This window comes from Sander lucioperca, chromosome 8 (assembly GCF_008315115.2).
Source record: "Sander lucioperca isolate FBNREF2018 chromosome 8, SLUC_FBN_1.2, whole genome shotgun sequence".
Taxonomy (NCBI): Eukaryota; Metazoa; Chordata; class Actinopteri; order Perciformes; family Percidae; genus Sander; species Sander lucioperca.
This window is the reverse complement of record NC_050180.1, coordinates 21,713,966-21,738,756: the sequence shown is the minus strand read 5'-3', so window position 1 is coordinate 21,738,756 and position 24,791 is coordinate 21,713,966. Positions and strand designations below refer to the sequence as shown.

At 39.3% G+C, this 24,791-nt stretch overlaps 1 protein-coding gene across 2 annotated transcripts; it reads left to right on the top strand.

Annotated features, from left to right (window-relative positions):
- Positions 1–1,590: 1,590 nt before the first annotated feature.
- Positions 1,591–24,551, top strand: itga6a (integrin, alpha 6a). Of its 2 annotated transcripts, XM_031297628.2 has the most exons (26): positions 1,591–1,909; positions 10,350–10,474; positions 10,570–10,649; positions 10,756–11,017; positions 11,132–11,263; positions 11,889–12,102; positions 12,248–12,441; positions 12,525–12,619; positions 13,548–13,675; positions 13,758–13,847; positions 13,944–14,005; positions 14,090–14,259; positions 15,556–15,699; positions 15,792–15,907; positions 16,392–16,554; positions 19,804–19,890; positions 19,984–20,063; positions 20,165–20,242; positions 20,332–20,434; positions 20,544–20,711; positions 20,812–20,901; positions 21,685–21,792; positions 21,878–21,976; positions 22,066–22,191; positions 22,993–23,118; positions 23,610–24,551. In XM_031297628.2, exons 1-25 carry the CDS (start codon positions 1,725–1,727, stop codon positions 23,098–23,100), a joined length of 3,207 nt encoding a protein of 1,068 aa, XP_031153488.1. In that variant the 5' UTR covers positions 1,591–1,724; the 3' UTR covers positions 23,101–23,118; positions 23,610–24,551. The 2 variants fall into 2 exon arrangements, with proteins under 2 accessions (XP_031153488.1, XP_031153480.1); XM_031297620.2 differs by lacking the exon at positions 22,993–23,118.
- The last annotated feature ends 240 nt before the right edge of the window (positions 24,552–24,791 follow it).

Sequence of the window (24,791 nt, the reverse complement as noted above, 5' to 3'; positions counted from 1 at the left end):
AATTAGATTGAGGGATATTATTTTGACAGGTCATAATTCTTTTTATTATTGCATAATTGTTAATTCTACTGGGTAATATGGAGCATTACAAATGTCTCACACTGATTGTATAGTGGACTTTGAAGTGAAATGTGATGATTTAGGATAGAGAGCAACAGGTAAAGGATTCATAAAAATCATACATCATTACACAGCAGAATTAGAGACAGAAAAGAAAAATTATAACAATTGCACTTAAAGTTAAGTATGTTATCTCCTACTGAGACAGGGGTTGTATGAATAAGGGAATGTATCTATCAATAAAACAATTATTTGTAATTAATGAGAGGCCAGTAGAAGAGGTCACCGGACTGGTTACATCAGTGAAGAGGCTTGTGATGTGTCAAGATCTGATGCATCTGTTACCAAACCCACAGCAACAGAGATGCCATTCACATAGCTTAACGCACCCCCCTCTGCCAACACACACACACACACACACACACACACACACACACACACACACACACACACACAACACAACACAACACAACAATGCCCACATTGTGTTCCAAGGGATTGTGGCCCAGGCTGGTTCAAACTTCACACCAGCATCAAACACTGGCAGATACATTGATAAATGTGAGCGGGCCATACAATGAAGCTGTTTTATATTTCCTGCAGGTTTGGACGATAACAAAGCTGCCACTCAGAATATAAATACTGCTGCTGGTGGGAGGAAACCTCAAACTTCTTAAATGCCAGGTCTTCAGGAACTATGAAGGTGATCCTTGTGGAGCTGAATTTCTTAAACCTGGATGATCATAAAACACAACTACAAAGATACGCTTTTGGCATGTCCTGAGGTGACTGAAGATCTCTCACGTGTTACATGAACACAGAACCACAAAACCTTTTCTGTATAGTTCTTACTTATTTATGAACATGGTCTTTAGCAGGTGTTATTGATGAGTGTGCATTAATATTTTATGATGACCAACCCCCAAACCAGAATATATGTTCCATGTCCAAGTAGTCACACATGTAAATCAGGGTTTTCCAAAAAATCCTGATAGTGATTGAAATTCCAACCCTTCCAAAGATAGTTCAGCCTTTTCGTGACCTACAGCAGCTTTTCCCCATGTCTCGCTGAATCTGGGAGGGTTATTTGTCCAGCTGACTGAAACACCTGCTGTTTATCTGCTTCCATCCAACTGAAATAGCAAAACAAACCTAATTAGGGTCATTTATTTTATTATACTGCAAGATAGATGTATGAAATATCATAGCCCTTTCTTATGTATAGACCCACACAAGCTACTCAATGTTAAAATACACCTAGTTTGGTTCTAATGGAATTACCATTGTGCTTTTGACTCTTTAAATAAGGCATTTGAAAGGAAAAGGAGAAAAACTGTCAAGTTATTTAAATTGTCATATGTCAGGTGGATAAGATTCGATTTTGGTGATATTCATTTTGTTAAAAGCTGCTGCAGTGTTTCTCAACCATCTCTGACGAGGAAAAAACTGAGTGTCCTCTACCAGGCGACTTGCCTCAGCTGTAGGCTACTGTTCGCCCTGGTAACCGGAGGGGGCGCTGTGGAGCCGGAGCGCAGAGCCCGGCGGGGGAACACAAGCAGCGGCAGCCTTCAGTCAAACGGCACCGGGCTGAGCGGAGCGGAGCGGAGCAGCAGGGTCAGCGGCTCTTAACTTTGGACTACAGGACACATTTGGACAACGCTGCAATGCTGCAGGGAGGACCCACTGCCGTTTATGTATCACTTTTATTTTATTCTTATTTCCTGGAGCCAACTTTGGTGCTCGCCTTCAACCTTGACACCAGTCATGTCATCAGAAAAAACGGAGAGCCGGGGAGTCTGTTCGGGTTTTCTCTCGCCATGCACAGGCAACTCAACCCGGATGAAAGAATGTGAGTTTTGTGTTTAACTGTAGCCTACATCTCTACTGCTCTGTTTGCTTTCATCTGCCTGTGATTGTTGTTTAAAAGCGCACCTGACGGGACAGGTTCAGTTTAAATAGGCTTCTGACAGAAGTCAATCTTAACTTTTCTTTTATCTACAATAAGCTTATCCTGGGCAGGAAACATCTTGTTAATTTAGGGATTCTGCCTTTGCAAGACTAATAAACTGATTTGTATCACTGGTCGTGATGTCAGGCATTGCTTCAACCTATAAACGTTACTGTAGTAACTATACCAAAGCCCATAGTGTTTCTTGTCGTGTTTTTGTTCTAATTTTCAACTGAAGTCTCCCTGTGGTGCTTTGAATATGAAATGGGAAGGAGCTTAAAGACAACAAGTGAATAAACAATGGTTTTAACTGTGATGCAAATGTGCCTGTAGGTCAGCTGAAGGAGCACTGAGAGGAGAGCTGTAACTGTTGGTCGATTAATCAGTTATTTTATGTAGCCTACTATTTTGATAATCAATTGATCTTTTAGGCAGGTTGTCAAGACAAAAAAGGATTCTCTGGATAGCTTGTGAGGATTTGCTGCTTTGCTTATTTTAAATTGAACATCTTTGGACTATTGGTGAGACTTGTTAGTTTGAACCATGGGCTCACTATTTTCTGACATGTTATTGAAATGAAAATGATGGTTAGGTTTAGCCCGAGATAGATGGTTAAACTCGTTTTTGTAGTCAGAGCCTTTTCAAAGTATTCTGTGCAAGTGTTGCATACTGTTCCTGTTAATATCAGTAATTTCCTACTAATGGTGTTCGCACATTTCATGTCGGCATTAATATATGCACAAATGAAGCTTGTGGGAAAATAAGAGTAGGCCTAAACAACGGTTAAATTGTAAAGCAGCATTTTAAGGATTCCTGGTTATGCTATACAGTAAATAATTTCCTTTGGCCAGCCCTCAGGGGCAGAAAAGACATCAGTGTAGTAGTGAGCCTGGTCAACCTGCCACCAGAGTGTAACGGGGGTAAAGTGAGGAAAGGCGGTGGCATGTCCAAGCCTGCAACCAGCGTGAGCCTGCATGCAAGAGAGCTACTTTGTCATCCGCTGGTTAGCGGGCACAGGGCCCTGCAGCAGCACAAAGCATGGCTAAGAAGCCCTGATAGCAGGAATTATATTTACCAAAGATCACATAGATTAGGCTTAACATGTGGAATGTTATCTAACTAGTGTTTTGACTATTTTGCAAAGGCAGCTCATTGTGTAGTGAATGTATGGTCATGCAAAACTGGAAGCTGTCTTTAAAATGTAGGTTTTTTTCCACAAGGATTCTTTTGTGCACAAATAACTTTGCATCTTAAAAAGAGTCACTTTTACATTCGTCAGAGTTGACAAGTGTAAAGAGAGTGAAAGTCATATTTGTTAGGCAAACAGAGGCTCGAAATGTGACACTGGCCTGATAGTTGGTTTTCAGCCAGTAAAAGTAAGAGAGTGAAGATTCACCTTGCTTACATGCTTATCTATGGAGGAAGCTGCTCCAGTTTGGCAAACATACTACACTAAATTCTGCCAACGCGTACAAAAGCTGCTTCTTGAGAACAGAAACTCTATTGCATCAGTTAGTTATTTTTGGTATTTGCTTGGGTTAGCTTAAGATTTAAAAGTTATTGAAGGCACCAGTACTTATTCGATTAAAAGAAATTCATCTGCAACAGATTTGTTAATAGTTTTTCAAGGAAAAGGCCAAAAAAAATAGCTGGTTCTGACATTTCACCTGTGAAGATTTACTGTTTTTTTTGGTCATTTATCATAGTAAATGATTCTCTGTCTAATAAGTAATTAACTAATTGCTTCAGCTTTTCTGACAATTAATTGCTTAAACAGAATTCAATCTTTAGTTGCAGCCTAGTTATATTCTCCACATTGGTTTTATCTCACATCCTGGTTCAAAGTCTGTTACTGTATAGAAACACTCTACGCTGCATGCTATTGCAACTGACAGCAGCTCCCCCTGCTCGGCCATATTAGCTCCAAATCCTCAAGTGACCCTGAGATTATCAACCAGACGAGTCATGTGAAAGCTCAGTAGAGCACACAGAAGTAGGTAATGAACAGCCCTATCTAACTTAAAGCTGTGAGGCACATTGAAACCAGCAATGTGTCACACACTCTGCCTCTATCTCTTTTGTTCTTAAACAGACGACTTTCTGATGATCACTAGCAGCTGTAAAACTCAACTGGCTGTCACTGCATACATTAATGTGATTATAATAACTCATGTGAAGAAAGAAAGAGTCCTTTTTAATCGCTGAATATGTTTGGTGAGTAACATGTGTGACTAGTTAGATTAAATTCCGCTAATGTCAAACCCCAACTGGCCTTTCATCCCTTCAGAGCTGAAAGCCAAACCTTCCCCACTTTACTGTATTAAAAAACAAATCTTCTGGTGATTAAAGTGATTTGTTATTCATATTGCTTACAACTCACGTTGTTCCTCTAATGGGTTCATTCATTGAAAGCATAACTTGGCTTCTCACATTGTTAATTTTGTTATGTCTTCCTTCTTACATTGGTTTGTGATGAGAGGAAGAAACAAGGAGACCCATGTTTCAACATGAGAATAATGTGGCTTCTTGCAAAGAGGCAACTGGGTGTCTCTTCCATGAATAATGTGTTGGGTTAATGATGTGGATATAACATCCTCTGAATGAAACCAGAGAAAAGGGCCATTTGACTGGACATGCACGGCCATCTGTGCACATGTAACTCGATAGATTGAACACAGTGAATCATCAGTCGAGACATTCCAGTCAAACTTCACACTCAAGTTTGAAAGAGATTGTGCAGCTTAAAATATGGTTAACAGTTAAGATGGGATGTAGTCTTTGTTTTAAACTTTATTCTTTACTTAAAGTTGAGCTCTATCTGTGGTGAATATTCATGATTTCTTCTGTGATGTGTACCCAGCCAATCAAAGGTCAGCACCATTAAAGTGTATGTGTGCAGGGTTCAAAATTAACTCTTTTGTTCACCAGCCAAATGGCTAGTGAATGTTCAAATTTTACGAGCCACTCAACACATTACCATTGTTTTTTAGGCTAGTGAGTGAAGCAAATCTACCAGCCAGTTTCATATTTTACCAGCATTTGGCTAGTAGATGGTGCTAATTTTGAACTCTGTGTGTGTGTAAACTGTAAGAGTTACAACAGCTGCAGCCGTTCTTGTGGCTTTGAGTGCCCAGCTGTAAGAGCACTGGACCACATCTGTTAACAAAGACCAGTGAGATCACTATGTAAACTCACACTGCACTGAAAGACACGCTGCATGATAGGATGTGGTTTCACACTATATCCTGGCTGATACTGGATTCAGGCTCTGTATCAGTTGTGGTGTAAAGAATACGGCCTGCAGCCTTAATTGTATCTTGCTCTTGGCAAGATGGTTTAATTTGTTTCGAGTATGATGTTCCTGACCAATCTATAGCTACATTCTAGGAGTCTATATAAGCTCTAGCAAACATTGCATTAATTTCTGCTGCAGAAAGTGAGAAGAAATACAGGAATTTAGCATTTCCCAAACTTAAAAACTAGTGTCAGCTAGATGGGCGTGTTGCATGTTAATGTCAATGTTATCCCTCAGTTACTTGCTAAATTCTACAACTGTCACTTTCCAGAGTAGCTCGGCTGTTATGTTGGAGGTGTTTTCCTTCACCTGTCTCTTCATAAATGTAGTGTGTTCCTGCATAAATACCTGTGAAGTCTAAATAAGTCTGCAGTTAACAATTATTTTCATTAAAGATGCTGACTGGTCCTGTTGAAGTTCCCCACGGTCGAAGGTGATTTATTTTGACAGCTTGTTGTACATGACAAACAGTCGAAATCCAAAGATATTCTGTTAATCATCGTATATGACAAAGAAAAGCATCACATCCTGACATTTGAAAAGCTGGAACCAGCAAATGTTTGGCATTCTTGCATGTAAAATTACAATTGATAATCCAAATAGCTGCTGATTCATTGTCTGTTGATCCATTAATCAATTAATCGTTGCTGCTCTAAATCTAAAGCAATCCTATGTAATGTATTTGTTCAACTCTGAGGTTGTTTCTCTGGCTGTAGTTTGCAGTGATGTGTTGGAAAATATTATAAGATTTATAAAACGACGTTGTCAATGTGTCTAATGTTCTGCAGTTCTCGTAGCACTAAACTAAACTACCATAGCTCAGAAGCTGAAATGTCAAACTGAATTGAACTTTGTAAAGACTCCTGTTTGTATTTGCATTTCACTGGGCTTTGTTTGAGGAGAGGGTTTGCAGTTTGGTCTTCAGTCTAACATCAGACCTCCTCAGGAGAGTCCTTGTTTAACAAATGAAGAGCCACAGGGCTGTCCCACAGATCAATGGGTTACCGAGGGAACTGCAGAGTCACAGGGAAAAGAAAAAGGGTGGAGAGGATTTCCTCTCTGTCCTTTGAGAAATTTACTACACAATAAGAAGGCTGGTCAACGCGCACATGATAGTGCAGCTTACCCATTGTGACACAAATATTCAATTATATTTCATACAAAGATAAAAACTCTTATTTTAGTAGTTTTGGCAATCATACAAATTATATTATACTTTTGTATGACAAATCATACTGAAAACATGAAAAAGTCATCCAGAGACAGTGTTTTAAACCAACTCAGAGCTAAATTACTTAAAGATGCAGTAGGTAAGACTTAAAAAACTAACTTTCGGTCATATTTGCTGAAACTGACCCTATGTTCGAGTAGAACTACATAAAGCAGGTAATTGACCCTTCGCTAAGCCCCGCCCTCCTTAGTTACTGTTGCTACACCTGACAAGCTTTCGTGCCTGGCACGTCTATTACAGTATGTATGCACCGGTGTCAGACATTCCCAAGGAGATAAATAGTAATTTTTGGCTAACAGGTGAAATATCTGAGAGAGCAAGACAAAAGATATATGCATTCGAGGGATATATCCACGATGTAATATGCAACCGATTAGAGAATAATTTCATCAAAATTGAAGCTAAAGCCTATAGGTCATGCCATAATGTGAGCCGCCTCATATGCTGACCGTTCAAATGGGAAACACACAAATTGAGGAACAGCTATGTTCATGCACAGCAGGGTAAGTGAAATTTGAAAATAATCTAATAATTATAAATCAAACAGCTTATCCATAAGTCTTATGGAATAAACACAAAATGTTAGCCTGACCACTTTGCAATGATAACATTCTCCTAACCCATATTTTTAGCGATTAACAAAATGCTGAAATATACAGTTTATTAAAAAGATAGTTTATAAAGACAGTAGCTCCCAAGACCGCGGCCACCTGTATACAAGAATGCGACTGTCTTTATAATCTATCTTTTTAATAAACTGTCTGTACACTTACAAAGTTCTCAATGCTTCGGTTAACATTTAGGGACCCTCATTATGCTACCGTTGAAGTGTGGTGATATTTGAGCCTTTTTAGTGGTATAAATGGCGATTTGTTTTTACTTTCCCTGTGCTCCGAATACTAGCTAGCGTTGTAAGCTAATCAGCGGTACGCGCTAGCTTGTTTCAAGCTACAAACACATTCGATTAGCATGAAAACATGTCCCAGAGAATGACAGAGTGGGTACACATCTGTTATTATCCCCTAGGTTCATTTTGCGCCGGAATTGTCCTTTATTTTGTGTTCAAATATATGCATTATGAACATGGAGAACTGTCATTATTTCCAAGCAATGTTGTGCTGAGTTAGCTAGCTAGCTAGCTAGCTAACATTAGCGTGTTCTTGCCTTGGAGCAAACGTAGGCGTTTTTGTTAATCTTGTCGACATTTAGCTAGTTGTGAATGGGGCCTCCCACACTGCTTGACCCATGCCCGGCATTTCTCCCCTTGGGTTTTAGGTTTTGGGAAGGAAAAAAATTCCACCACCCCGTCCAAACTTTTAGGATACCGGGTATCGGATTTGCACAATCCAGACGCACAACGCTTCGGCGTGTTGCACTCGCTCGAAAGCTTGACAGACCTCCCGCGCCTAGTTACGGTTGCTAAGCCAAGATTGGCCTGTGGCGGTTTTCGGGCGTGGCTTAGCAAAGGGTCAATTAAAAAAAAAAATCCGGCTCCTCTGGCACCACCTACAGCCTGTAGTACAATTTGCAAAAATCCACTGCTCCCTGTTCAGATGCTCCAATCATGGTCAGGGGGGTGTCTGCGTGTCAATCACTGCTCATGCACACGCATTCATTCTCCCTTGTGGGGGGAAGGGCTTAGGAGACTGTTTGGGCTTTAGCAGAAAGGGGGGGAGGGACTGAGAAGTTGTCGATGTTCAAATTCTTTGGCTAAGTCCTGGATCTTCACAATCCTACCTACAGCACCTTTAATTAGCTACAGCTAATCATTTCAGCCGACAAAATTGGAGGTCGCCAGCTAAACATTGGAAGTATGACCAGTTTTCTCTCTCCGCCTCTCAATGCGTACAGCTTGCAAGCTGTTTGACAGTATGTAAAAGCTTACAAATGCTGTCAGCAAGTTGACGCCACATTTCAGAGTTGTCGAGATGCATATTTTGAAACTTACAAATCTGTGGGTACCAGTTGTCCCCAATGTTCATGTTATGTTCATTTGCAGAAACAAATGCATGTGGTAATACACAAAGACAAAGCACAACTGTGATTTCTTTGATTTGTGTCTGTCTAGTACTGTCGATATGTAAAAGTAAAATGTTGATCGTCCCAGTGGCTGCTGTCACCCTTGAAACACATTGTTGAGACTGTGGGTTTAGCAGGAAATGATGTGTTCAGTGACCTATGATTGCACTAAGCATGCTCCAAATTGTCTGCTTCACTGCTCCTTTGCTCTCTGCAGAATGACAGGACAATAGTCTACTGTCCTGTACCGAAGTTTTGTTTTTTACCACACAATACAACAGCTCTTTGTACACAACCAACTTTCCAAAGGCTGAACATGCTAAATCATCATTCCTATGAAATATGCAATATGTGCATTAATCAAAGACATGTAGAATAACAGCTTTATGTCATTAAGTAATAGTAGCAGAGGTGACGGAGCCTTTGCAGTCAGGCCCTGAGGCTCTGCAAGGACGCCAGAAAGCCAGAATCATTTTTTAAATCTTTTCTTAAAACATACTTTTGTCCAGGACATTATCCTGTTTAGTATACTAACACACTAAAACAAAATGGTGAATATTATACCTGCTAAACATGAGCCTGTTAGCATTGTCATAATGAGCCTGACGTTAGCATTTAGCTGCACAGAGCCAGTGTGACTCTTCGCTGTGCGTCTGAAATTTATTCTACAAACTACATACTGTATACTTTCATACTGTTTTAGCAGATATTATTAGCAAAAATCATCTGGAAATGAACAAAAATCATCTGGAAATCATGCAATACGTGCAACATGCAGCGTCCATCAAACCTTCTGTCTGGTTTGAGTATACCTCATTTAGTCACATTTACACTGTGAACACTACTATACTAAAAAGTATAGTCGTAATGCTTAGAATTACTATGTAGTATGGATTTGTGGCACGCAGGTAATTCTGTTAACCAACTGTTTCAAAACGTTTTACAGTACTGAATCTGACCTCCTGGCTTTGGGCTTATCCTTTTGCTTTCAGACCCAAGCATGGTCTTTGACAGATTGGACCATGCCATTCCCTTGAAGTACTGGGCGGGGGTCTCCTGTTCTGTCCTAAACTGTTTTTTTGTTTGTTTGTTTTTTTTATCATATTTGCCCAACAGATCTTTCACTTTCTCACAAAGGAACTATTTGAGACTGCAACTCCTCTCCATCCTCTATTAAGATCCATGTTTTTCCTTTTAAATTTGTCACATTTATATTGTTACTTTTTTTTTGCCTGTTATTTTGCCTTTCTTTGATAGTGACAGCATATCTTCAGAAAAGGAAACAGAGACAGAGGAGTATGACATGACCTTAACCACTTGTTGATACTGACAATTATAGTTTTAGAGATATTTGCAGCACAACTACATGCAATTTAAGGAGAAAATGTTCATCTGGAACAAATGTTAGCTTATACTGTCAATGGGCTGTTTTCTAGACTGTTTTGACAGTTTTTTTTTTCAACTTAACAGTCAAACTGAGAAATTAAGAAAGTTAAACCAAATTCCTTTCCAGTAGTAACCACAATGTCAAATGTTGCAACAGCCGCCATAAGACATGTTTCATTATTTTTCTAGACAGGAAATGTCACCAATGTCACAGTCACTGTTGATCTTCTCATATACATGTGAGAAATGTATCTTAGAAATGTAGAACATGTCTTACTGAAGGTGTAGCTGGTGAAGGTGATGACAGGTAGCTAGGTCAAAAAGTAAATCTCAGTACTTCTAAACTACATTTAAACTACTAAATCTTGGAATGCTTCAGAAAATAATAGTTTGATTTTATTTTTTTTCAGGCTGTTGATCGGTGCACCCAGAGCCAGAGCTTTGGGAAAACAGACAGCTAACATTACAGGAGGCCTTTATAAGTGTGAAATCACACAGTCCAATGATTGTGAGCGCATTGAGTTTGATAGTAAAGGTGAGTTATCCGTCTGCATTTACTGTACTGTGTCCAAAGGTCAAGAATGAATATAAATGCTCACATCTTTGTCTTGTGTTGCTAAATTCTGAAAGAGGACGTACTTGTTGAGAACAAGGAGAATCAGTGGATGGGGGTGACGGTTCAGAGCCAGGGACCTGGGGGAAAGATTGTGGTGAGTCAAACTGAGCGCTCATCGTTCCAAGTAACCTCCAGTCCTAGTGTGGTCTTATCTGTTATTAAGGTATGAGCTTATACTCAGCTGTGTTGTGTAATTCCAGACTTGTGCTCATCGCTATCAGAGGCGCTTGTTTGTGAACACCCCTCAAGAGTCCCGGGACATCATTGGGCGCTGTTATGTCCTGAGTCAGGACCTGACCATTGACTCGTCCTCTGATGAGGATGGAGGTAACTGGAAATTCTGCGAGGGCAGATCCAGAGGCCACGAGATGTTTGGATCTTGTCAGCAGGGTTTGGCTGCCACCTTCACCAAGGACTACCATTATGTGGTGTTTGGAGCACCGGGAGCTTACAACTGGAAAGGTCAGTCACAGTCACAGTCACTCACACACACACACACACACACACACACACACTTCTCATTCTGTTGAAATAAGTAATGCAGTGTTTTATATTCTAAAATAAACATTTCTGCAGGCATTGTACGAGTGGAGCAAAAGAACAACACTTTGCTAGAGATGGGAGTGTATGATGACGGCCCATATGAAGTTAGAGACGACCATCTCTTGAACCCCGAGTTCGTGCCTGTACCTGCCAACAGCTACCTCGGTGGGTGTCTACCCACAAAACAGATGTAGCTATATTTGTGGATCACTTGTATCCTGTTGGTACAGAGATGTACTGTAGTTACTTCTTCTGGAGGTCATAGCATTGCTTACAAATTTGAGCATGAGTGTTTTACTAATATATTTTCTAGTTTAGCCTCGAGATTAGTCAGATTTGTTGCACATCACTCCTCTCTAACTTGTTTGTTGTTATCTCTCTACTGTCCGTCTAAAAAATGCATAAAATACAGGCATGACACAAAACTTTTTGGAAACACTGCAGTAAACGTAATATGCAGTGTTTGTAGAAGCTGAGCGAGATCTTGCACTCTCTGCACTAGCAGCTCCTACTGGTTGGTCAGGGCAACTGCATGGAGATGGGAGGATACTGGGAATCTGTGCAGGTGTTGAAGCCGCCTCACTGGCAGGTATAAAGAAAGGGCTGAGCGGAGACATAAGGTTGTCTACACCCTCACCAGTCCAACAATGGGAGGTAGCACTGGGGATAGCAAAACAGGGGCACACTCACTCACTATTCAAAATTAGGGGAGAAAAAAAAAAAAAAAGAGTGAAAAGAAACCTGTTCTTCAGTGTAACATAAAGGTATTTACATCCTACAACATCTTTAGGATTCTCCCTCGATTCGGGACACAGCATCACCAGGAGTCGTGGCCTGACGGTGGTGGCTGGAGCACCCAGAGCCAATCACAGTGGAGCCGTGGTCCTGCTGAAGAAAGAGAACGAGTCCTCCGCCAGACTTTTGGTGGAACACACTCTATACGGGCCAGGACTCGCCTCCTCCTTTGGATACGACCTGGCTGTGGTTGACCTGAACGGGGATGGGTAGGAAACTTTTTCACCCTGTTTATTTTTGCTTTAGTATACAGATTATTTACTACGTTTTTCAACCTTCCATTCATAGTGGACTTTCTCTATCTGTTTCATATTTTGTATGATATTAAATATTCACCTCTGCTCTCTGATCTAGATGGCAAGACATAGTTGTAGGAGCCCCTCAGTTCTACATGAAGGACAGAGACATTGGAGGAGCTGTTTACGTCTACATTAACCAGGCAGGAAGGTGGGAAAGAATCACTCCTGTCCGTCTAAATGGGACCAAGGACTCCATGTTTGGACTGGCAGTCGAGAACATTGGAGACATCAATCAAGACACATATGAAGGTCATTTAGCTGTCATTTTGTAGCTTTATATACGTTTTTCTCTATCAGTCTCTGTAACGTAAACTTGTTTCTTTCTCAATCAGACATTGCTATCGGAGCTCCTTATGATGACGGCGGTGCAGGAAAAGTCTACATTTATCACGGCTCTGCACAAGGAATCAAAACCAGCCCTGCACAGGTCGGTTTTGTAAACATTTTTTTTTAAGTGGCTGTAATCGATATTTTCTAGGGCTATCCTCGACTAAAGAAATTCTTAGTCGACTAACACTTACACTAACAAATGAGTAATTAAGCATGATTAAGCATAAAAAATGACTTATCAACTAAAGAAATCTTAGTCGACTAAGGCCGGCTGCACACTGGCTGCGTGGCGTGAGTGTGGCGTTTCTGTTGCATGTCAGTTGCGTGGCAGCTGCGTGGCATTTTCTATGTCTTTGCACACCAGAAACGTGTCTGACGCGGCGCTGCTGCTGCTGCTAGCCTTGTCTGTACACATGTATGTTTCCCATTGATAAAATTAAATACCATGTTAAACATAAATTGCTTTGACTGATTTGATAACAGCAAAGACAACGTCGGCAGTATTGGCGGCAAAATAGGCTACAGAATATTTCGTTCTGTATTTACAGGTGCAATATTTGAAAATCGATAATTATTTATTATTGTTTTTTTAAATTACATTTATATCTGCATTTATGTCAAAACCTAGAGACTTTCAAACATCAAAATGTCATTCCTATTCTATTTTGCCTGGAAACGCTTCCAACACGCTTGCGTGTCGCGTGAAAAATAGGTGTCGGTCCTATTTCTAGTATGCACGCGTTTTTGGCGTGGCTCGAGCCGCTCCTGAGACGTGCGTGTCACGCAGGCAGTGTGCAAGCTCTAACCTGTTAACATGGGAGCAAAATAAAAACGGACACGCCACGCAGCCAGTGTGCAGCCGGCCTAAGACCAAAACCACCCATTAGTCGACTAAGAGGGGGCAGCCCTAAAATATTTTCATATTAACAACGGATCACATGCGGATAGTAAATCACTGAGGTACAGCTTTTGAAATCTGAGAATTTGTCAGTGCCGGTTCTTGAATTATTCGTCCCTCACTACAGATCCTTTCAGGAAAAGAGCACAACATGCGACTCTTTGGATATTCTCTGGCAGGGAACATGGACTTGGACAGTAACTCCTATCCAGACGTGGCTGTTGGCTCTCTGTCGGACACAGCTCTGATCTACAGGTAATTATTACACATTATAAGTACATTTAAACTAAATTTTACTGATTTGTACCACAATTTCATTTAACAACCTTTCTTTCAGGGCACGGCCAGTCATTAGCATCAGGAAAGATATCAAAATATCTCCACAGGAAATTAACCTTACAATTAAAACCTGTGGTAACAGCATTTGGTAAGTTTCCTAATATTCTTACATTTCAACACACCTCATGATCAAAACTTCCTCTGTTAGAATTAAAAAAATAAATAATCCATGTCCTATCCATAGCTTTGCAGTGGACGCTTGCTTCACCTACAAAGCAAACCCTGAATCTTACAACCCAAGACTAAGTAAGTGAAATGGTAAAAAAAATAAAACTTACAAATCCAAGATTTGTTAAGTTGTTTTTACACATGCTTCCCTCTTCACTGCAGCTATTGGCTACTCTGTCGAGGCGGATGGAGATCGCAGGAAACAGGGGCTTCCTGCCAGAGTGACGTTCCTGAACAAATCCCGCTCTGAAACAGACTACCAGTTTAACGGCACCTTGGACCTCCGTGGCCAAAACCAAAAAACATGCATCAAGATAACAGCCAAACTGAAGGTAAAACATGTCTGCCACATAGTTAAATCACATTTGCAGGACATAATCCACTCAGAGAGCAACAGTCAACAATATGAGTTAGTCTGCACTTGTTGGAGGAACTTACTGAAAGATATAATCACAATCAGCCAATACTGCTTGCAAAAATACAGTAGGTTGGTGCTGGTCAAACAGAAAAGTACTATTTTTCAATAAATTTGATGTCACAGAGAATAAGTTACAAGCTTTTTTCTTGCATAACAAACAATTCCCTTTTCTCTCAGATTAAATCTTAAATCCTTTCATGAAGGGCTGGGCAATATTTCAATATTATATCGATATCGTGATATGAGACTAGATATCGTCTTAGATTTTGAAGACTTGTAATATCATTACATGGTAAGTTTAGTCTTTTCCTGGTTTCAAAGGCAGCATTACAGTGTCATTTTCTGAATTTACCAGACTGTTCTAGCTGTTCTATTATTTGCCTTTAACCACTTAGTCATTATATCCACATTATGATGGTTATTTATCTAAAATCTAAATGTGGAAGATATTTTGTGAAAGCACCAATTGTCAACCTTACAGTATCGTTGCAATATCGACATCGAGGTGTTTGGTCAAAAATATCGTGATATTTGATTTTCTCCATATCGCCCAGCCCTACTTTCATGCACATATTATAAAGCTGAAACAATTAGTTCATTAAACAAAGGTGCTGATTGGCTGATCCCCGTTACCCAGAACATAAATAGCAAGTCCTTCTTTACACAATTAGTTGATCAAGAGAAAATTAATCGTCCACTATTTTGATAATCGATAAATAATCTCAGATATTTTATTTAAGTACATTTAAGTAAAAATCCCAAACATTATCTGGATCCATAGTTGTGAGGATTTGTTGTTTTTCTTTATGTGATCGTGAATTAAATATCTTTGAGTTTTGACTGTTGATTTAATTCTTTAGAAAAAAACGTGTTCTTGCATTATTTTCTGACAAAGGATTAATCAATTAATGAATCAATAATTAAAAAATAATCATTGCAGCCTTAAATACGTTACATCTAAAATTGTGTAACACACACACACACACACACACACACACACACACACACCTACATTTGCTGCAGTGAATGTGCGGTAGTCAGTATGTATGCAGGGACGGTAAAAGCCACAGAATATATTCTCAAATTGTATTATTTATTATATTTGATATTCTCCATAACAGTCTCAAGATAGTAGTTATGACTGCTGTATCATAAAACCCATGTAGAAGTAGATATTATGCTTCATACTATGGTGGCTGTTTCTGAACAGGACAATATTAAGGACAAGATGCGCAGCATTCCCATCGAGGTGTCTGCAGAAATTGCGGGTACTAAGCGACAGAAGACGAGGAACGGCCTCCCTCAACTCATGCCCATATTAGACTCCTCTGAACCGAGCAAAGACGTCATTGAGGTAAATATTCAACACTTATTATTAAGGTAAGGACAAAAGGTTCACAGTGGAGCAAAGTTTGCATATGGATTTGTTATTTGATGTTGCTGCAGGTCAACTTTGTAAAAGAGGGATGTGGAAGTGATCATATTTGCCGGAGTAACCTGAAGATGGAGTATAAATTATACTACAAACAAAGCAACCTAGATGAGTACTCCCCATTACCCATGTGAGTAAAATGTGATACTAAAAAACTGTCTTAAAATGGGGTAAAATGCATTAATTGTATTAATTAAATCTGCATTAAACAACATTTTTAATTTTAACATTCAATCAAATCACTTTGTGTAAAGTTAAAAAACTGCTTGTTCTTGTACAGCCAGCTTTGCTTTGTTTTGCTGGTTTTTGGGCCGCACATTCTGTAGGCTGTATGGTGGAGTCTCACTGCTCGAACAACCTACTGATGTGAAAACATAGCAAGAAAACAAGCTCAGACAGGTCGACAGAACAAAACCTGCCCAGCACATTACATCAAAATAGCCGAGTTTACAAATCAGAGCTAAACTATATTACTTACTACATTCACCAGAAACATGACTCTGCTGCTCTACCTACAGTACATGTATGCTTATTTGCTCTGTGTCAGGTGGATGTAATGGTAATGGTACCATACTATAATGGCTGGTGGGATGGTTATGTTTGTGTATTTGCAGCAAGAACACAGTCCCTGTGTTTCATCTAAATTACGAGAGGAAGGACTTAGCTCTGCGTGTGACAGTCAACAACATGAATGAAGATGATGCTTACGAAGCAAAGCTGGTGGGGACTTTCCCAGATACGCTGTCATATTCTGGAGTCCGCTCACATCAAACAACGGTAAACAAGACCAGGGAAAAAATGTATATGATGATTCTGATGATGTTATATGGTAGACCTATTAAATTAAACAGACAAAGTAATCATCTAAAAACTGCATTAACCTCTCATCACACCACTCTAAAAATATTAATAGAAAATAGAGAAAGCACTAAAATCCAATATGAAGATCTGTGTCCTGTGTGTCCAGTTAAGTGATAGGCGGGCCTTCATGTTGGTATTAAAGTGAGTCACAATATACATGGAAGTTAAGAAAACAACATGCATCCTCCATGAAAAATATTAAGACAAAATAGAATAAGCACTCAAATCTCATATGAAGATATAGTCCTGTTTGATTGATGATCCCTAAACCAGGCCCCAGCAGTTAGATTAAGGGGCCATCCACACGGAGACGCTTTTTGATGCAAACGCACGTTTTGCATCGTTTCGGCCCGTGGTCCACACGGATCCAGTAAATGCACTGCCTGAAAACGCACTCTTTTGAAACCGGGTCCCAGGGTGAAAAAATTCAAAAAAGGCTCTCTTTTGGCTTCGTTTGGATGGCGAATACGAATATGTCCGTATCGATGATGTCATCGCCACACCCCTCGACCTCTAGTGCACGGCCACACACGACTTCACTCACTGCGGTGAAGCTAAGCGAGCATATCCCATCTCAATGGTCAAACCAGCTCACTTCATCTAGCTAAATAGTTTGTCTATGCTCCCTGACACTTCACTCTGCTCTGCCGGTCCTGGATTCTACACAAGATATATTGCTAACGTTATGTAGCTAACGTTAAACATCGCTAAAGTAGCTGACCGCTAAAGTAGCTGACCGCTAAAGTAGCTGACCGCTAAAGTAGCGACGTAACGTTAACGTTAGCTGCTATGGTTAGCTGTTCATAAAGTAGAAGCTAGCTAGCTAATCTGTCTGCTTATCAACTCCTTGAACGGATTATAGTAAATTTTACCACGGCTTATTGTAGAAAAGCTACTGCAAGAAAACGTGTAGATTATCAAAAAGACATTGGTTCATTGATGTTTGTTTGACTGCCGATGTTAGCGCGCTGCAATCATGTCTGATGGCAGACAGAATTGCGAAATAAAAAGCAATCCAACAGCACATTATACAATGTAAACAAAGACACGTTTTTCTTGCGGTGGCCTTTATAAAATGAGCAGTGGTAAAAGTTATTATAGCTAGTTCATGGATGTATTAAGAGAACGTTAGTCTAGCTAGTCATGTTATGATGGGAAGTGGAAGTGACGATGCACTTCTCCGTGTTTTGGTGAATTTCTGTAGCAGAAACAGCGCCGCCTATAGGCCTGGAATATGAAGTAGCGTGTTAAGTAATTTACAAGTGGATCCGTATGGATGCAACTATTCTTGAAACAAATCCAGGGAAGACGGGTAAAAAAAAGATCGTTTTGGTACGTGTGGACGTGGCCTAAATGTGAAGGCTGAGAGATGAGCTAACTGTCCTACTAATGCCAACCCAACATCGGCTTCAACTGCAGTACACGCTGGGTCCGTCTGTCGAAGATCCAACTTAAAGCTGACTTCACCGCGGTCCAACACCCACATTCAAGCAAAAGCAGAGTTGCAGTTTTTGCACATCGCGTAACGTTAGTACAAACACATTTAAACACAACACTACGTTGCCTAGCAAGTCTAGCAAGTAAGTTTGCTGTTGCTTACCTGTCAGTCTGTCCGTCATTTGTGAGTCCTGGCACGGCGTAGGCCTTCTCAATCTGCCTGGTTTGGTCCCACTCACTTTGAGCTAAATGAGGCTTTGCATTCACAAACAGCAGAAAGTCCTCACACACCTCACTGAAGGTAAAAGTTCCTTAGCAGAAATCACCGCTGGATCATTAGCATTTCATTCTATTAGCATATTTGCAAGTAGCATATTAGGCACACCCAGAACGCACCTGTTGGTGACGCAACATAGATGTGTTCAATTTCGGTTACTTAGCGTGCTGGCCGGGTGGTGTATTAAAATAAAAAAATGGACATCCTACAATATTTAAGATAAAACCCTGGAAATACAATGGCTACATACATACATAGGCCCAGTTTTCCTGAACAAGAATGTTAAGACACACAAGTGGCCCCATGTGGGTGTAATACCATTGATTGTAAATATTACATGTAACGTGAGATAAACTGTTGCATGGAAGACAAATGGAGACAACTTTACTACCACTAGTAGAAGCATTGGGCCTGGGTATTTCTTGATACTAGTGCCACTATGGTAACCAAGTTTATACTAGGGCTGTCAGCATTGACGCGTTAATCGCGATGCGATTAAGGCCCGAGCATAACGCGTAATTATTTTTTTTTAATCACATTAATCTCATGCCGCCATTTATTAATTTATTTTACACTTCACTCGGCTTCGCGTCGTGCCTAACAACGTCCCTTAGCTGTTCTAAAATCACTAGAATCTAGAACTACGGCCTCTTGGGGCTAGGCTACTATTTTGACCCTTTGCCGCACCTTTACTTATCATCAAGCTGCCATACTTCCTCGTAACACATCCTGCTGCTGCAGGCTGCAGGCATGATGGAGAAAGACAGCAGCAGCACAATTCTGAACGGCGCTTTTTATTTTCCAAAACTCCCGGACGGCTCAGTAGACAAGTCGAAAGCCAAATGCACATTGTGTAAAGCCGAATTAAAATATCACCGAAGCACGTCAAGCTTGAGCTACCACCTATAAGCTAATTAACGTAACTCAGGTTGATGCTAGCGGGCTCAGGCAAAGCTCTATTTTGGAGAGTGCTAGTTGCCGACCTGTTGATGAAACCAAATCCCCAAAAAGTACTACAGCTCTTGCGAAATGGGTGAAATAATAAACGAATTTAAACAATATTAACGTGTGGACAGGTTGCATTTTAAAATGCTACTGTTTGCCTATAAGTCAGTGCATGTAGGACACATGATTTCTGTGATGCAGTTTTAGCAAAAACCACTAATTTGGTCTGAAGTTTTAGTATCTTGTCATTAAATATATTGTTGGACCAATGAACATTTTGACCTCATGGTAGTGAAAAGTTAGTGGGTCACCAAAGTCTTTAGGATTCATCCTCTGGGGATCATACATATTGGCATCTAATAGATTGACAGCCATTGCCATTGTCAGAAAGTTTTAAAACAATATGCCAAAACTGTATAGTCTAATTACTTTCTGACGTATTAATTTAATTTAAGATTTGTATTTAATATCCAGCTGTTCAAAATGTACAATATGTTCTTTTTCAGATGGAAAAGCTAATCATCTGTACAGCCAATCAGAACGGCTCTCAAGCAGACTGTGAGCTGGGGAATCCTTTTAAGAGAGACTCAAAGGTACGGACTTGTTTCACATGTTCATCCTGCCACTTAGCTGTTGTACTTCAAATGTGAGAGATGTTTTTTTTCTGTTTCCTTTTTTCGCACTAGACTACATTTTACATCATCCTGAGCACTGTGGGTATGGCTCTCGACACCACAGAGATTGATATCAACCTGCAGCTCCAAACGTAAGAACCGCTGCTACATGCTTTTTTTCTGTATATTCAGGTTTCCATTAACATAAATAAAACTATTGTACCATATTGGTGTATTTTTTTTCTTCTTTTAGAACAAGTGTGCAAGAAAATATTGCCCCTGTTAAAGTGAAGGCTAAAGTAATCATTGAATTGCCGTTGTCAGTCAGTGGGTAAGTGTGTTAAACTATAGTTTGACTACAGTTAAATATAAAGTGACTCCAACAGTATGTGCATATAGATGTTTTCTTGTTTTCATCAGGGAAGCCAGCCCTAATCAGGTTTCCTTTGGAGGTGTTGTGAAAGGTGAAAGTGCCATGAAGACAGAAGAAGAGATTGGAAGTTTGATTACTTACACATTCAGAGTAAGTGTATTCATCTGACCTGCTTCTATATATGATTTTTAAATCACTGCTGCCATATAATTTGATAGTTTTAGTATATGAAATTGTGAGATATTGATTTCTCCTTCAGATAAACAACTTGTGGAAGTCTTCTGTCAGGGCCTCACTTCACATTCAGTGGCCCAAATGGAACAAAGACGGTAAATGGCTTCTGTACCTGGTAAAGGTCACTGCAACAGGACCGGAGGACATCATTTGCTCTTCCGAGTCTGAAATCAACTCTCTCAAACACATCCAGGTAGTATTTTTTTTATTTTCATGCACTTAAAGTGAAATGAGCATTGACCAGAAGTTTACTTACTTCCACTTTGAGTTAATGAGAAGAAATGTGCTTTCAGGAGACTTCTGCATCCAGGACAAAGCGTGAAATTGGAGAAAGAAAAACTGTTGGCACAATGTCCTCCCTGTCAGGCAAAAAAAAAGTTTTGGTGAGTCTTTATGAATGTATTCACATTTGTTTAGAAACAAAAGTACATCTACTCAAGTACTGTACACATTTTAGATACGTATTCATAAGTATTTTCTTTTAATGCCACTTTCTACTTCTAGTTACTTTAAAAATTCTGATTTTTGCACACAAAACATATAAGGAGCTTATAAGATATAATGTTTTTTTGTTTTTTTTTAAAAGAATATTTTTTGGGGCATTTTTAGGCCTTTATTTCCACAGGACAGATGAAGACATGAAAGGGGAGAGAGAGTGGGAATGACATGCAGCAAAGGGCCGCAGGTCGGAGTCAAACCCGCGGCTGCTGCGTCAAGAATTAAACCTCTATATATGGGCACCTGCTCTACCAACTGAGCTAACCTAGCCGATATGATGTTTTCTAATAAATTAGATTACCCAAAAGTACAGCTTTATTATTTTTTTTAATTAGTCAATTAACTAATTAGTCAATTTACAGAAAATGTATTGTCAACTATTTAGATTTTTATTCTTAAAACATTTCCTGGTTCCAGCTTCTGAAATGAGAAGATTTGATGCTTTTCCTTTTTAACTATTTATATTTATTTCTAACAAGTTTAAGGTTTGGACTATTGGGCTATGGGTTATTGTGACAAGCATGTATTACTATTTTCAGAATTTTTACAAATCAAACAATCAATAAAAAGTATTTTAACAGTGTGGTGTTAGGCTCTGGATACTTCATCTATCACTGTTTATAAAAGTATAGATTGCTTTGATGTGTAATGGACTCTCTCCTTCCCAGACATGTGACAGTGAGACCAAATGTGTGGTGCTCAAGTGCCCCCTACAGGGCATGGACGGTACAGCAGTTAAACTGAGGTCTCGCCTCTGGAACTCGACTTTTATTGAGGTGACACATTGCATTTTAATTGTTTGTCTGGTTTGTGATTCGGTATGACTGTCTTAACTGAGCAGCTGTTTTTGTTTTCACGCAGGATTACGCCTCTATTTCAAACTTGCACATCGTTGTGAAGGCCTCGCTCGTCCTTCATGCTCAGGCTAAAAACATGATCCTGAGAACTCCTCACACTGATGTAAGCACCTCGACAGCTATCAACAAATTATTAACTGTTTGCTATCTTGATCCTATCTCATCTCTTGGTTTTCCTGGCTTTGGTCGCAGGTCACGGTGTCAGTGTCCCCTGAAGGTGCGGTAGCACAGCTAAGTGGAGTTCCCTGGTGGATCATACTGGTGGCTGTTCTTGCAGGCATCTTGATTTTGGCTTTGTTGGTGTTTCTGCTCTGGAAGGTGAGATTCAGGGACGTTACACCTTCATGACACCCATATTTGGTAATACAGGATGAAAACAGGAGATAAAACAAACTTCCTTAAGCCCTATAGGGACATTAGATCAGAAAATGTGTAGTCTGTGAAGAGTAAAATATACTGTATGAGAAAGACGACTTGAAAAAGGAATTTATTCACCTTGTTTGCTAGTTTTTATTTGCTGGTTACAGGTTTAAAAATAATAGGATTTTCAGCTTTCTTTGGTTTCATATTATTGTGAATACCTTTTTATATACTGTATATCTTTGGGCTGTCAAAATAAGGTTTTTGAAGGCCCCACTGGGCTGTTGTAACCATACTTTTTGACATTTCTAGACTAAAAATGTGATTAATTGGAAATCAAAAAATGAAGAGATTAGTCAACACTTAAGGTGAAAAATTGCAAAGAAAAAATAGTTTTACTTGTGATTTTACATTATATTCTCTATAATACCAAAAACATTTAGAACAAATATAAATAGAGTAACTGAACAGATGCTTTGTTCATAACGCGTACTGTCTATCGTCTATAAAAAGAATGAATAGTTAATTCAGCTGGTTAGTTTAGGGGGTTACAATATTCTGTAGTGTAATGTTCTGCAACATTTAGTTTTTTTGTCGGGTGAAATTTCAGCTTCAACACTGGACTCTCCAGATAAAGTATTATGTTAATAAAAAGTATTTTCCCTGGTGTTTTGATGGAAGAAATCATAACGGCTATTAACTATTATAACTGATTCAGTTTGTCACTCTTAACACTTCATCACCCTTGCTCCCCCTCAGTGTGGTTTCTTCAAGAGAGCATCAAAAGACCAATACGATGCTGCATATCACAAGGCAGAGATCCATGTTCAGCCCTCTGACAAGGACAAACTCTCTGCTGAGGCCTGATTTATACTCTGAACAGGGGTAAAAACAAGCTGTCAGCATGAAGTGTGATTACTGCAGTGACTAATGAACTCACTTTCCAGCCAAATCAGCTGACTTCATGCAGAAAAATTCAATCAGACGCATATTGTACTAAGCTGATGGAACAGGAAAATTTACATTACACAAAAACCTTTTAGGTTTTTTGCAACATAAAATAAATATTGAATTGACACAATGTTAAAATGTCTGATATTTATACAATATGTGTCTCTGAATTTTGCCAAGAAATCAATGCATACCTTTTTACCAACAGGCTTAATATTTTCCTTTTTTGGGGTATTTGTTCTGCCCTGCAGGTGCTTTCGCTGACATCACCGCTTTCACTGCTTGGCAGTTTGAAACATCCTAAAAACGGCAAAGCATGCTTAACATTCCTGAACATCTCTCCTCTTGTTGTCTACAGCGTGCATGAATATTTCTGACATTTATCCGTTTTTAATAATGCATGTGTGTGAAATCTCCCTTCCCAGTGTGGATTCTTCAAACGCTCCAAACAAGAGGACAGCGTCCCTCGTTACCACGCAGTGAGGATAAGAAAAGAAATGCCTGAGTACAAAGATGGAAAAGTCATGCTTGATTCTTTTGAAAAAAAGCAGTGGATGACGACTTGGGTTGATGATGAGAGCTACTCGTAACTCATTTCTTTCTGTTCAAAATGATTTTTGCAGACAGGTATAACCTGATTTGTTTTAAACAATCTCAAGACACAAACACACTGAACTTTGTTTTTCTTTTTATTTGTTGAACATCAGTAATCTTTTCTTTTCAGGAATTAGTTGGGTTCATGTATTTGAATTTTTACACTGTATAGATGAAATGTTTTTTGTTTTTTTTTGTAAGTTTTGTATATATTTAAATACTTCTGCACACTTTACTGTATATTTATTTTTTGATAAAAAAATAATTTCATGCAGCCAAAGAGTTGTTTTTTAGTCTTATGTGTCCTGGAGCAGATCGACGAAGGACAAAGTTTACTACTGTTTCTATGGAGTTGTACTGTCTTACTTTAAGCCGAAAGTCTATGCAAGCAAGGCACAGCTAGCTCAGTGCCATATGAATGTAAATCAGTAAATTTTTCCGTTGTGTATAATTATGTGTCTAGTTTTAGTACTTTCCATCAAAAAGCTTCTGTCCTTTTTCAAATGACATTTAGGTACATTATCATTTCACAATAATTAAAAGGTGCACAAATGACTGTTCAATTGATTCTTCACCTCTTCTCACTGTTGTGGCATTCAGGTAGCATCCACTGTACGGTCTATAAGTCATCACTGAAGTAAGACTTTTTATTCCATGTGTAGAATCCAAAGGGAAGATGGTGAAAAGAAACTGAAATGTATGTTTTATAGATTTAATTCAAAGTGAATGTCTTTCTTGTTTAAATTGTCAAGTATAATAAAATGCTTAAAAACAGATTCCTACTGTGGTCTTTTCTTACCAATACAAGTATAATCCTATACAAAAGAAGGGCTGCTACTAATCATTTTTGATCTCCATTAATCTACCGATTAGGTTTTCAATTGTTTGGTCTATAGGCTTTGGAAAATTGTGATAAATGCCCATCACAATTTCCTAAAGCCCAATGGGACATCTTCAAATTGCTTGTTTTGTCAAAACAGTCAAAACCTAAAGATATTCAGTTTGCTATTACA

Excerpts from the sequence above, each read along its gene's own strand:
- itga6a (XM_031297620.2), top strand. The coding sequence starts at position 1,725 with ATGCTGCAGGGAGGACCCACTGCCGTTTATGTATCACTTTTATTTTAT. Across the intron at positions 11,018-11,131 it reads GGGAGCTTACAACTGGAAAG|GCATTGTACGAGTGGAGCAA; the intron begins GTCAGTCACAGT and ends ACATTTCTGCAG. Across the intron at positions 14,006-14,089 it reads ATCTTACAACCCAAGACTAA|CTATTGGCTACTCTGTCGAG; the intron begins GTAAGTGAAATG and ends TCTTCACTGCAG.